Source organism: Bubalus kerabau, chromosome 19, assembly GCF_029407905.1.
Source record: "Bubalus kerabau isolate K-KA32 ecotype Philippines breed swamp buffalo chromosome 19, PCC_UOA_SB_1v2, whole genome shotgun sequence".
Lineage (NCBI taxonomy): Eukaryota > Metazoa > Chordata > Mammalia > Artiodactyla > Bovidae > Bubalus > Bubalus kerabau.
In genome coordinates this window covers 32,119,138-32,132,828 of record NC_073642.1, presented here as the reverse complement: position 1 = coordinate 32,132,828, position 13,691 = coordinate 32,119,138, and the positions used below count along the sequence as shown (strand labels likewise).

The 13,691-nt window shown below is 36.2% G+C and overlaps 1 protein-coding gene across 1 annotated transcript in view; it reads left to right on the top strand.

Annotated features, from left to right (window-relative positions):
* ETFA (electron transfer flavoprotein subunit alpha) overlaps positions 1 to 13,691 on the top strand; it is a 70,150-nt gene that overhangs the window by 20,001 nt on the left and 36,458 nt on the right. The window contains exons 7-9 of the mRNA XM_055555970.1: positions 172 to 273; positions 1,432 to 1,500; positions 5,451 to 5,533. Of these exons, the coding sequence (XP_055411945.1) occupies positions 172 to 273; positions 1,432 to 1,500; positions 5,451 to 5,533 (254 nt within the window). The remainder of the gene's footprint in view (positions 1 to 171; positions 274 to 1,431; positions 1,501 to 5,450; positions 5,534 to 13,691) is intronic.

Here is a 13,691-nt window from a genome sequence, read left to right as displayed (position 1 = left end):
GTCTTTCCGAAAATCAGAGAGAATGAAATTAGTAGCAAAAAATAAAAAAATCACACTAACAAAATTAAATTTCCTGTGATTAATTCTTTGTGTATTTCTCTTAAAAAATTATTTTTACTATAGTACTTGAACTCATACTGTTTGTTTTGTTATATGTATCAATATACACAGCATCAAGCACTTCCCCAGTGGGAATATCAGAATGGCTTGACCAGAAATTAACAAAAAGCGATCGACCAGAGCTCACAGGTGCCAAAGTGGTGGTGTCTGGTGGTAAGTCGAATATTGTAATTTTAAAAAATGATGTAAACTTAAAATACTTTGCTTTTATTAATACTTAATTTTAATGGAGCACAGGTGTTTTTTCAAATGTAAGAACTAAGTTGTGAGTATTAGTCCCATTAGGAAAATGAAATCTTGAGTTTAATAGTTTGGACTTCTGTTGCAAATCTGTTTCATTGGCACCAGGGGGAGCATGGTACAAATCTCAACTCCATAGCTTTGCAACTTGGTATCTTTGTCATTTTGACCGAGTCCTGTGTTATTCTGAAGAGTATGGTTAACTTCTGAAGCAAAGAAAGGACTGGCTGGAATCTCAAGGCTGTGCGACCCTTTGCTCTATTTTAAAAGTCTTGCAGCGCAGTCCAAGTCTCTATGGATAACTTGAAGTTTTTTCACATTTAATGTGAAAACTGTTAATATTGCATAAGACTTGCTTCTTTTTGTATACCATGCTTCTTATTTAAAAACAAAACAAACAGAAAACCCCAAGAAACAAACAAAAAGACCCATATTTCATAGCCTGCTGACTTTTTAAAACAGTGACTGCTATGATCGAAAAATCTTTCCAAACTAAACATCAAAGGAAATAATTAAGCTTCCAAACAACCTCTTATTGCAAGTGGCATTGAGAGGAAATAATTTATATTTCAGAAAGGTATATCTGATTAGTTTATTCACTTATTTTTTCAATAAATGTTTATTAGGTATATGTTCTCTGCCAGGCCCATTGCAAAGTGCTGGAGAAATAAAGAGGAAAAAAACAGATTATTCTTGCTCTTAAGGAGTTTAAAGACTAGTGGAATGTCTTCTTTCATTTGTTCAGTTAAGTATTGCTAAATATAGGAGTGACCAATATAGGTATGAATCTTGTATTTAAAGAGTTTTTGTTCTAGTGGGGAAGACTGATTTTAAAGACTAATTATACTAGTAGTTAACCAGTTATTAATTACAGAATTATAGTAGTGTTGAATGCTTTATTGGAAAAGTGCAAGAGTATCATTGGAGAACTTAGGAAAGGCTTTATAGAGAAGGTGGCAGTTGTATAATATGAAGATTCACTCATGTATATGAAGTTCAAAATTTTTACAGAATGGAGTTTATATTTGGTTAATTCTTTTTTTTTTTTTTTTTTCCATCTTTTTAAATGAGGTCGGGGTTTGAAGAGTGGAGAGAACTTTAAGTTATTGTATGATCTGGCAGATCAACTACATGCTGCAGGTAAGTTTATTTTCCTTGCTAGAAAAATATTCCCATTTCATTGGAAATATTTTTTCTTCATTATTTCATTTGTATATAAGTCACTCAAAGCTGCAGATTTTTTGCTCTCTCTCATTTTCAACTTTTCTGTCGGAAACAGTTGTTCTTAATCTCCATGTAATTGGTGTAGCCTTCAGTGAGGAAAGGTTGTCCTTGTTCATTATTATTTATATGATACTCTTACCATTTGCCAAATTTTAGTAGTTCTTTCCATTAAAAAAAATTAAATGTCCATTTCATTGCCTACTTCAGATTCAGGAATGCCCTTGTTTTTCTCTTTATTGCTGGTCCGACGTAAATCTCTCATACAAATAGAAATTAACATTTTAAAAATTTATGGGGAAGATGGATCTTGTTATTAAAAGTATATTAAGAATGGAATAATGGTTTTTGAAAAAAATCAGAACATTAAAAGTATTTTAGTTTTTAATTATACAACTATTAATGAGTGTATTCTTAATGTCTAGTTTGTTCTCCCCCTTTTGAGAGTTTCATGTATAACTTTCTGGCTTTTATGCTTTATATTACCTAATATATGTACCCATAGAAATAGTTATGGCTTTGTCTGAATAAAGATGTAATCTTGACTCTTTATAATCAGATGATGGTATTTGACTGAGGATATTTCATTTATTCATTCACTGAATAAATATTTATTGAGTGTCTGCTATACGGCAGGCACTATATTAGGAGCTAGGCAAAAAACAATGAATAAAATGAGCACAATGATTCAAAGTTCTAGAGGCCAGAAGCACGTTGAAATCAAGGTGTTGGCAGAGCCATGCTCCTACTGGGGAGTGAATATGTTTCCAGTTACCAGAGGCTGCCTTGGGCTTGCAGCCACGTCACTCCAGGTTCTGCCACTGTCTTCGTATCACCTTCTCCTCTTTATCTGTATCATGTCTCCCTCTGCATCCCTCTTAACACGGATATATGTGATGACATTTAAAAATCACCTAGATGATCCAGGATATGTGCCTTCTCCCAAGATCCTTAACTTTATATTGTATCTGCTGCCACACAGGCGATATTCACAAGTTCTGGGAACTAGAAAGTGAATATATCTTTGGAGGGGCCATTTTGCTGCTTACCACAGACAGTAAACATAGTAAATCAGTAAATAATAAAATAGTATGTTAGGGGCTTCCCAGGTGACTCAGTGGTAGAAGAGTCCGCCTGCCAATGCAGGAGACACAGATGTGGGCTCGATCCCTGGGTCAGGAAGATCCCCTGAAGGAGGTAATGGCAGCCCACTCCAGTATTCTTGCCTGGAGAATCCCATGGACAGAGGAGCCTGGCAGGCTGCAGTCCATGGGGTTGCAAAAAGAGTCAGACATGATTTAGTGACTAAACAACAACGAATGCGCTGGGAAACCAAAAAATAAGCCACATACCTTGCTTTATTGTAGTGGTTTGAAACTGAACCACCAATATCTCTGAGGTATGCCTGTGTACAGGAGGGTGTTCGTAGCTTATATGCAAATACAGTTCCGTTTTATATGAGGGATTTGAGCATCCTTGGATTTCAGTGTCCTTGGAAGGGTTCTGAAACTAATCCCTTGTGGATACCAAGGAATGACTGTACTAAGTTTTGAGATGTCTAATAACAGACACCCTAATAGAGTTGTCAGTTAAGCAGTTGCTATAGGAATGTGGTCATGTATGGATGTGAGAGTTGGACTGTGAAGAAGGCTGAGCGCTGAAGAATTGATGCTTTTGACCTGTGGTGTTGGAGAAGACTCTTGAGAGTCCCTTGGACTGCAAGGAGATCCAACCAGTCCATTCTGAAGGAGATCAGCCCTGGGATTTCTTTGGAAGGAATGATGCTGAAGCTGAAGCTCCAGTACTTTGGCCACCTCATGCGAAGAGTTGACTCATTGGAAACGACTCTGATGCTGGGAGGGATTGGGGGCAGGAGGAGAAGGGGACGATAGAGGATGAGATGGCTGGATGGCATCGCTGACTCGATGGACGTGAGTCTGGGTGAACTCCGGGAGTTGGTGATGGACAGGGAGGCCTGGTGTGCTGCAATTCATGGGGTCGCAAAGAGTCGGACACGACTGAGCGACTGATCTGATCTGATCTGATAGGAATGTGGAGTTTGAAAGTTTGGACTGGAGATAGAAATTTGGGAATCAATTGCATTTAGATGGTATTTGAAACTGTGAGACTGGATGAATTCACCAAGAGTGTAGATGTAGAAGAAGTCCTAGGGCTAAGCCCTAGATGCTGTAAGATTAACAGGTAGGGGAGAAGAGGAGAATGAAGACCAAAGACAAATGGAAAAGTAAGGCAGGAAAACCAGGATAGAGAGTGTGATGTTCTGGAATCTAAGTGAAGTGTCTCAGTAAAGGAAAGCGTGATCACCTGTGTCAAATGCTGCTCATAGGTCAGGGAAGATGAGAACTGAAAAGTGCCTCATTGATCAGCCACGTAGAGATCATTGGTGACTTTGAACAGTTTTAGTAATGGTGGTAGTGGGGGCAAAAACCTGATTGGAGTGTTTAAAAGTAGTTACATGGTTGTATTCACTTGATGATCAGCCGTCAAAGCTGATCATGAGCTCAGTTCATTTGTGATTTGTGTGCTTTTCTTGTATGTGTGTCATATTTTAATTAAAAAGTTTTTAGAAGTAGAATGGGAGGCCTGGCAATGGAGACAATGAATGCAAACGACTCTTTAGAGGCTTCTAACCATATGGTAGAGCAGAGAAATAGACAGTAGCTAGAGGGGGAGCAGGACCAACAGAGGAACTTTTTAAAGATTAGAAGATAATAGCATGCTTTATATGCCGATGGGAATGCTCCAGTTAAGAGGGAAAGGTTAATCATACATGAGATGAGAGTTATTGGAGTGATGTTCTTGAGTCGGTGGGAGAGAATATGAACACAGCTGCAAATTGATGGGTGAACTTGTTAGTTGGAGCAGGTTTCAGTTTTTTAGTGAAATTGGAAGCAGAATGTTAAAAGAATATTGAAAGTTTGAAGAGAGAGGAAAGATACAAAATTACAATATAGGACAGTCTGAGAGAAGTAAGGCCTATTTATTTAAAGTACAAAACAGTTAACATGGCAGAATAACATTAGCATTTTTCTGCAGTCATGCTGAACAGGACAGGTATGCCAAGGGGAGAAAGATTGTTTAGTCAGTAACCAGAGATGGAGATTTTCCACCATCTGGAAATAAGATGATATAAGAGGAGGGCAAGGAAATTGAAGGCATATGCAAAGGAGTGCTTAGAGTCATTGATAATAGAAACTGAACTGGGTAAAGAAAGAAGAGAGAACATAAGGGGAGAGAGGGACAGTGGAAAGAATTATAGCCCTCAGTGGGGTCAGAGGGTTGTTGGAGTAAGGGACTAAAAGGGATCAGCTGGAATAGGGAGGTCACAGAGAGATTTTGGAAATTGAGATTGTTGATGGTATTGGTAATGGACAGATTGAGGATATGACCATGGGTATGGCTGAGGTAGCATGAAGGGTAAGATGAATGGAGAATTGCTCAAAGAATTGAGGAGCCAGGATGTCAAAGTCTTCAAGAATTAAGATAAGACTAGTATTGGAGAGAGTAACAAAGACCCAGAAGCTAAAAATCCTAGAGAAATGAAGGGAATTGACCTGCTGGTTAATAGATGACACAAGCAATATACGAGTGACATTATCCGATGACATGAGATTCAAAATGGAAGGCTTTTAAGGAGAAAGGAGGGAAAACCTTTTGAGAGTGGCAGTGAGGGCCTGGAGTACCACCTTGAGGCCCCAGTGGTATGAGGATGCTGGCAGACAAAGCAGCATCTGCTGGAGAGGATTGGAGAGGGTAAAAAAAAAATTTTTTTTAAAACCATTGTCAGTGAATGTCCCCAACAAATTGAATAATAGAACTTTAAAAATGACAACTGTTTTTTTTCTTAGTTGGTGCTTCTCGTGCTGCTGTTGATGCTGGCTTTGTTCCCAATGACTTGCAAGTTGGACAGACAGGAAAAATAGTGGCACCAGTAAGTATTGCAGTAAAATATGCCATGCAAAATTCTGTAGGGATAAGAACTATATGTATTTGTGGAACAATCATCTCAGTGAAGTGATGATCTATTCAGTGTACCTAAGCAGTTAGCCTTTATCCTGGTGAATGTGTCCTCACAGGCCTATGGATTTCTTGGCCTCAGTAAAATGTATAGCAGGTCTTAAATCCAGCAGTGTTTTTCAGAGTTTTTAAAGCAGTAGAATACTTTGTCAAATTTGTCACAACACTAAATATGAAATTGAGAGAAGCATCATTTTATTATATAGTTCACCTTAGCATTTATTTACCATAATGCCTATGTATTATAAAATTTGTCCATAAAACCGATGAATCTATATTAATGAACACAGACTCTCAAAATCAGGAGCTGTGAATTGACACCTATCGTCTAACATCTTCCTGAACACCTAGTTTATTTCTGTATTATGTCTAGTTGCATGAAATTCAGTGAATTCTGTAAATTCAGGAATTCTGATTCCGTTCTGATCCGTATTAGATTATTCTTCAATTAAAACTATTCAAAACTTAGGAATATATTGGTTTCAAAGTTGAATTACTAACAATATTGAATGATTGTCGTGTTTCTTAGATGATACAAGTTTTCAATGGGTAGAATTCTTAGCCAGCTTAAATCTTTATTGTGTGGAGGAAAATGAGTTTTTAAATATATTTCAAAATGTACTTTTAATGTATTTCAAAACAAGATATTGTCATATCCATTAAAAAATCTCATATCTCATCAGATGTTCATTTAAAATTTCAAAATAATAAAAAAAATTTGTCTTGTCTTTGAAGTTTGTTTTGAAGAGAGTTCAATCTTTTGCCCGTTTTAAAATTGGGTTCTTTGTCTTTTTATTGCTTCCTTATTCATTTTCTTTTGAAGAGCAGGAATTTTTATTTTTATAAGATCTAATTATTGATGGTTGTTAATGCTTTTTGTGTTATTCAGCTTATTTGAACTCAGATAAGATCTCAGAATCTAAACTAGTTAGAAAAACCATGTGACCTGTTTGCTTGTGATTCCGCATTTGTCAGGCTGTGAGAACATCTATTGAGCAGGTAAATTCGAACCTTCCCTGACGTTTAATGAGGAATGGCAAATAGGTATTTTTTGGTGGAAATCTTGTTTGTCCTAGTTTACATGAATAAATATCTTTAGATTTGAATTTATTTACCAAAGATGAAGCCCACAACCTTTCTAATCAATAATACTTCTACAGCAAAGTATGGTGGGAGACAGGCTTTTATTTACATTGACTTTTCAGGAACAATACACTTGTTTTTAAGTAGCATGGCAGAATGACAGGGAACAACCTGTGGCATCCTTGTAGATAAATGTCATGCAGTCAGCTTTCTTCAACATTACTGTCATGACTGTAGGATTACTGAAAATTTTTCATAAGGAATTTAAAACATATTAAAGTCTTTGAAGACTTTCTTTAACATGAATCCTGTATTCCCTGGAGATTCTGGCTCATTAACTCTGAGTTAGACTTCAGTGTATGTGTGTGTCTGTCTGTCTCTGTGTGTATTATTTGTCTGTGTGTAGTTGTGTGTATGTTTGTGTATATTTTTCTTTTAAGACTCTAAATCTTTTTTGAGCTGATTTCAAGTTTACAGAAAACTTTCAAGTACAAAGTAAAAACCTTTATTTTTGTGGACTGTTTGAGAGTAAGTTGCTGAGATGATTCTCCATCATTTCCAAATATGTAGGACATTCTCCTATAAAACCACAATACAACTTTTAAAATCAGGACATTGGCACCAGTACATTAATACCATGTGATCATCAGACCCTGTTCAGGTTTTGCCAGTTGTCCCAATAATGTCCTATATGTTTTAGCAAAGGGTTGTAATTTGTAATCAAATGTTGCATATGGTTGTCATGTGTCCTTCCATCTCAAACAGTTCCTGTCTTATTTTGACTTTCATAACCTTGACACTTTTGAAAATTATAGGACAGCTATTTTGTAGAGTAGAATGTCCCTTATTTTGGGTTTATCTTTTGTCTCCTCACCATTCAATTTAGAATATATATGCACCTTTGACAGGAATATCCCAAAAGTGATATTTCCTCCTATAAAGTGGTACACAGTTTCATTGTGTTTTATTAGGTTTTCACTTTGACTTTTGATTAAGGTGATATTTCTCAGACTTCTCCACTGTAAAGCTGTTTTTCCCTTTGTAATTAATACATTTTTTATAAGGAGGAACTTTGAAATGATGTGAATATTCCAGTTCTCAAACTTTCAGTTTATTCATTTACATTTATTTTCTTATAAGTGAACATTGAATATTTATTTATAATAGGACTTATTGTCCCTATTATGTTCAGTGGGTGAAAATCTGTTGTTATTATTTCTGTTGATGTATAAATTGTTCCGCATTTGGCCAGTGAGAAGTCCTTCTGGGGGCTTCTGTGTCTTAAGATGTTCCCATCATACTGATAGAATAAGATGTTCTAGGCTTTTTGTACCTTTGCTGTCCCAGCCCTGGCATCAGTCTTTTCTCCAGGGAGTTCTGGTTCCTTTTAGTGGAAGAATAGTATGAAACTGACATCTGAATATTACTTGTGCCTGTTGCTGTTTGGATATTGCTGTTCTCAGGACACCTCAGTGAAAAAAGTTAGGGAGTGTGTGTAAGTATGTGTGTGTAGGTATGTATGTGTAGGCAGATACACAGACTTATGTATTCATAGTAATACATTGCTTGGTTTTTAAATGTTAAACCGCCTTGAGTTGCTGTGATAAATCCTACTTGATCATGATATGATCATGATATAATTTTAATATATTGCCAGCTTTCATTGACTGATGCTTTGTTAAGGAGTCTGGGGTCTGTCTTTATCAAAATAATCTGTAATTTTCCTCCTCATCCCCAATATCTATGTTCAATTTTGGTATTGGCATTATGCTGCCTTCATGAAATGAGTTGAAAGATACTCTCTCCTGGTGTATTTTCTGAATGAGTTTGTGTAAGATTGGTTTGTGTTTGTGTCTTTCTTAAATGTTTGATAGAACTCACCACTGAAGCCATCTGAGCTTTGAGTTTTCTTTGTTGGAGCATTTGACAGTTAACTCAATTACTTTGATAGATTTAGGGCTATTCAGATTTTCTATTTTGTTTTGAGTCTGTTTTGCTAAGTGATGTATTTAAAGGAATTGGTTCAGTTCTCTTAAGTTATCAAATATATTGGATAAAGTTGTTTATACAATCTTGCCCTGTTTCCTTTCATTGTTTGTAAAATCTGGTGTGATAGCTCCTTCTAAATTTTGCAGTTTGTGTCTTCTATTTTTTTGTTTCCCTTTCCTACATCAGTCCAGCGAGGAATTTATAATATTAAACATTTATAATGATTCAGCTTTCTAAAATAACAAGTTTATTGACATACAATTCATTTACCATACAGTTTATCTAATTAACTATTTAATTCAGTGACTTTTAGTTTATTTACAGAATTGTATAAACATCGCCTGTCAGTTCTAGTACATTTTCATCATCTCCAAAAGAAACTGCACAACTGCACTCGTCTTTTCTTTTCAGCTCCCCAATCCTAGGCAATTACCAGTCTACTTTCTGTCTTTGTGAAAGTAAAAGTGTTAGTTGCTCAGTTGTGTTTGACTCTTTGTGACTCTGTGGACTGTAGCCCACCAGGCTCCTCTGTTCATGGGATTTCCCAGGCAAGAATACTGGAGTGGATTGCCATTTCCCTCTCCAGGGGATCTGCCCAACTCAGGGATAGAACGTAGGTCTCCTGCGTTGCAGGCGGATTCTTTACCCGTCTGAGCCACCAGGGAAGCTCTTTCGTCTATATAGATTTACCTATTCTGGACATTTATGTAAGGGGAATCATAGACTAAATGGTCTTTTATGGCTTTTTAAAAAAAAAATAGCATGTTTTAATTTATTCATGTTATAATATTCCTTTTTATTGCCATATAGTAATTCCATTGTCCGGATATACCACATTTTATGTATCCACTCATCATCTGATGGAAATTTGGGTTGTTTACTTTTTGGCTGTTATGAATAATCCAGATAGAAATATTCATATACAGGTTTTTGTGTGGACATATGCTTTCATTTCTCTTGGATATATACACAGGAGTAGACTTGCTGGTTCATATGATAACTTTATGTTTAACCTTTTGAGGAACTGTTTTCCGGAGCAGCTACACCAAAAATGAACCAATTCTTAACTTTGTTAATTTTTCTCATTGTTTTCTTTTTATTGATTTTTGCTCTTAATTTCTTTCCTTCTGCTTACTTTAGATTTACCTTGCACTTAAGGTAGAACTTTGCTTCATTAATTTTGTATTTTGCTTTTTAAAATGTAAATGTTAAAGATATAAATTTTTCAGTATTGAAATTCATTAAATCTTATTTTATGGCCTAACAAATGCTGTATTGTGGTGAATATACCTTGTGCACCTGACAAGAATGTATATCCTGCCATTAGACACTGCAGGAATACTTTAAAATATGGCAGCAGAGATATGTCTCAAATGAAACAGAAAATTTTGAAAACACAGGAAAAAACGGACAAAGCTTTGGTGAACTGTGGGACAACTTTAGGAGGTCTATTATGTGTGTAATTGGAGGAGAAAAACTCAGATCTCAGATGCTCAACATACCAAGAGAAGGAAACAGGAAGGCAACTACAGGGCATGTAACAGTCAGATTGCTTAAAGAATGATTAAAAGAAAAAATCTTTTTTTTCAAAAAAGAAGTCATTTTATTTTTAGTACATTTGCTTTGGAGGGAGAGCCAATTAATTGGAAAGAGTGCATAATTTAACCAACATCAGATCGCTCTGCCGCATTCCCTGTTGAAGCTTTTCTTTTTCAAAGTCTTTTCTTATTAAGGTTCTTACAGAGTATTGAGCAGAGTTCCCTGTGCTATGCAGTAGGTCCCTGGGTAATCTGTTCTAAATATATCAGTGTGTATGTGTCACTTCTAATCTATCCCTCCCCACCACCCACTCCCCCTGGTAACAATAAGTTTGCTCTCTTAAGTCCATGAGTCTGTTTCTGTTTTATAAATAAGTATGTTTGTACTTTTTTTTTTTTTTTAAGATTCTGAATGTAAATAATATCCTATGATATTTGTCTTTCTCTGTCTGCCTTACTTTACTCTTTCATATTCTTTTCCATCATAGATTATCACGGGATGTTGAATATAGTTCCCTGTGCTGTAGAATAGGACTATCCTATGATCGTTTGCATCTGCTAACCCCAGACTCTCAATCTTTCCCTCCCTCACCTCTTGTCCCTTGGCACCACGAATCTGTTCTCTATGTCTATGAGTCCATTTCTGTTTCATAGATATGTTCATTTGTATGATTTTTCAGATTCCACATATAAGAAATATCACATGATAATTGTCTTTCTCTTTCTGACTTACTTTGCTTAGTATGATAATCTATCCATGTTGCTGCAAATGGTATTGTTTCATTCCTTTTAATGACCTGAGTAATATTCCATTGTAGGGCTTCCCAGGTGGGTCAGTGAGAGATGCAGGAGACACGGGTCCAGTCCTTGGATTGGGAAGATTCCCTGAAGTAGAAAATGCCAACCCATTGCAGTATTCTTGCCTGGAAAATTTCATGGATAGAGGCCTGGCGGGCTACAATCTGTGGGGTTGCAAGAGTATTGGACGTGACTGAGCATGCACGCAGTATTCCATTCCTTATATGTACCACATCTGCTTTATCCATTCCTCTGTTGTTGGACATTAGGTTGCTCCCATGTCTTGACTATTATAAATACTGCTGCAGTGAACATTGGGATGCCTGTATCTTTCAGAATATTGGTTTCCTCCAGATATATGCTCAGGAGTGGGCTTGCTGGATCATGTGGTAGATGTAGTTTTAGTTTTTTAAAGAATGTATAGTGGCTGTACCAATGTATATTCCCATCAATAGTGTAGGAGGGCGCCCTTTTCTTTATACTCTCTCCACCATTATTGTTTGTAGAATTTTTAATTTCCACAATGGCCATTCTGACTGGTGTGAGGTGATACCTCATTATAGTTTCGATGTGCATTTCCCTAATAATTAATGATGTTGAGCATCTTTTCCTATGCCTCTTGGCCTTCTGTGTGTCATAAATGTTAGTTTCCAGATTCACTGACTTTATGGCTTTCTCCAGTTAATGATCAGCAAGCACCTTTTATTACTTTAAGTGAAAACAAAATGAAGACCTGAAATCTCATAATCAAGAATTGTTTTCTGGCAGACAAGCAAAGTTGTTTCATCTGTGTTTATGGTTGATATAATTATATTCAAAACCCATAAATAAGGTATATCCACTTCAATACTGATAAAAAGAAACTCTTAAAAGCAGTGAGAGAAAAGTATAAATGAACTCAATATTCCAGTCAAAAAGCAAGAGATCGCTGGATGTATAAAAAGCAAGACTTAACTGTATGCTGCCTATGAGAACTACATTTAGATAGAAAAAGATATGCCATACTCATAGTAAACATGAGGAATCTGAGTTGTCTTTATTAATATCAGGTAAAGCGAACTTCAAGACAGTGAGTACTGCCAAACATAAATTGATGGGCCATAAATTGATGAAAGGATCAATTTATCAGTAAGACAGAACAGTCATGAATGTGTAAGTATCCAATAACAGAACTTCAAAATACATCAAGCAAACTCTGACAACTAAAGTGAGGAATAAACAAATTTATTATCCTAGTTGGAGGTTTCGATACTATACCTTCTCCCAATAATTGATGGAGTACTAGACCAAAAAATCCAGTTAGGATATAAAAGATCTACATGAGGGAGAACAAGCTATCTGTAAATCACACAGCAAGTATTTTTGGTTTTATTGGCCATAGAGTGTCTGTCATAACTACTTAACTCTTCTGTTGTAGAGTAGGAGCAGCCATAGACTTGTAAATAAATTAATGAGTTGTATTCCATTAAAACTGTATATACAGAAACAGGTGGCAGTCCAGGTTTGGCCTATTGACTTAGCATTTATAGGACACTGAACCACCTTTTTTTCCTCTACTTTTATTCTAGGACTCCAGTTGCTCATATTTTAGATATCTTTATATTTTTCTGTAGATTATTTAAGTTTTGTTCATTCCTTTTCATCTTTTTTTCCCTCTGCTCTTCAGACTGAATAATTTTCATCGACTTACCTTCAAGATTACTGACTCTTCTATAATTCCTGATATGCTATTAAACCCAGCTAGGAAATTTCTTATTTTTTATTTTTTAGTTCTAGATTTTCATTTGGTTCTTTTTATAGTTTCATTTCTCTGCTGAGGTTTCTTATCTGTTCAAACATTATAGGTATCTTTCTTTACATCCTTGACCATACTTGTAATAGCTGTTTTTAAATTCTTGTGTGCTAATTCCAAATTCTTGGTTATTTCAGGGTTGATAAACTTTGATTGTAGCTTTCACATTTTCCTGTTTCATTATGTGTGTAGTACAATGGTTCTCAACTTTTTTGTCTTGGGACTCCTTTTAAAATTTGTTGAGGGCCCTCAAAGAGCTTTTGTTTATTTGGTTCATAGGCAGTGATGTTTATTGTATTAGAGATACAAACTTAGGAATTTTTAAAATGTTTATTCGTTTGAGAAATTTTTTAAATGTTTATTCATTTGAAATTAATAGTTATTTTATTAATTAATTATTAATTTTTATTAGACTATAGTTACCTTCAGTTCAGTTCAGTTGCTCAGTCGTGTCCGACTCTTTGAGACCCCATGAATTGCAGCACTCCAGGCCTCCCTGTCCATCACCAACTCCTGGAGTTCACTCCGACTCACGTCCATTGAGTCGGTGATGCCCTCCAGCCATCTCATCCTCTGTCGTCCCCTTCTCCTCCTGCCCCCAATCCCTCCCAGCATCAGGGTCTTTTCCAATGAGTCAACTCTTCGCATTAGGTGGTCAAAGTACTGGAGTTTCATCTTCAGCATCAGTCCTTCCAAAGAACACCCAGGACTAATCTACTTTAGGATGGACTGGTTGGATCTCCTTGCAGTCCAAGGGACTCTCAAGAATCTTCTCCAACACCACAGTTCAAAAGCATCAATTCTTCGGCACTCAGCTTTCTTCACAGTCCAACTCTCACATCCATACATGACCACCGAGAAAACCATAGCAT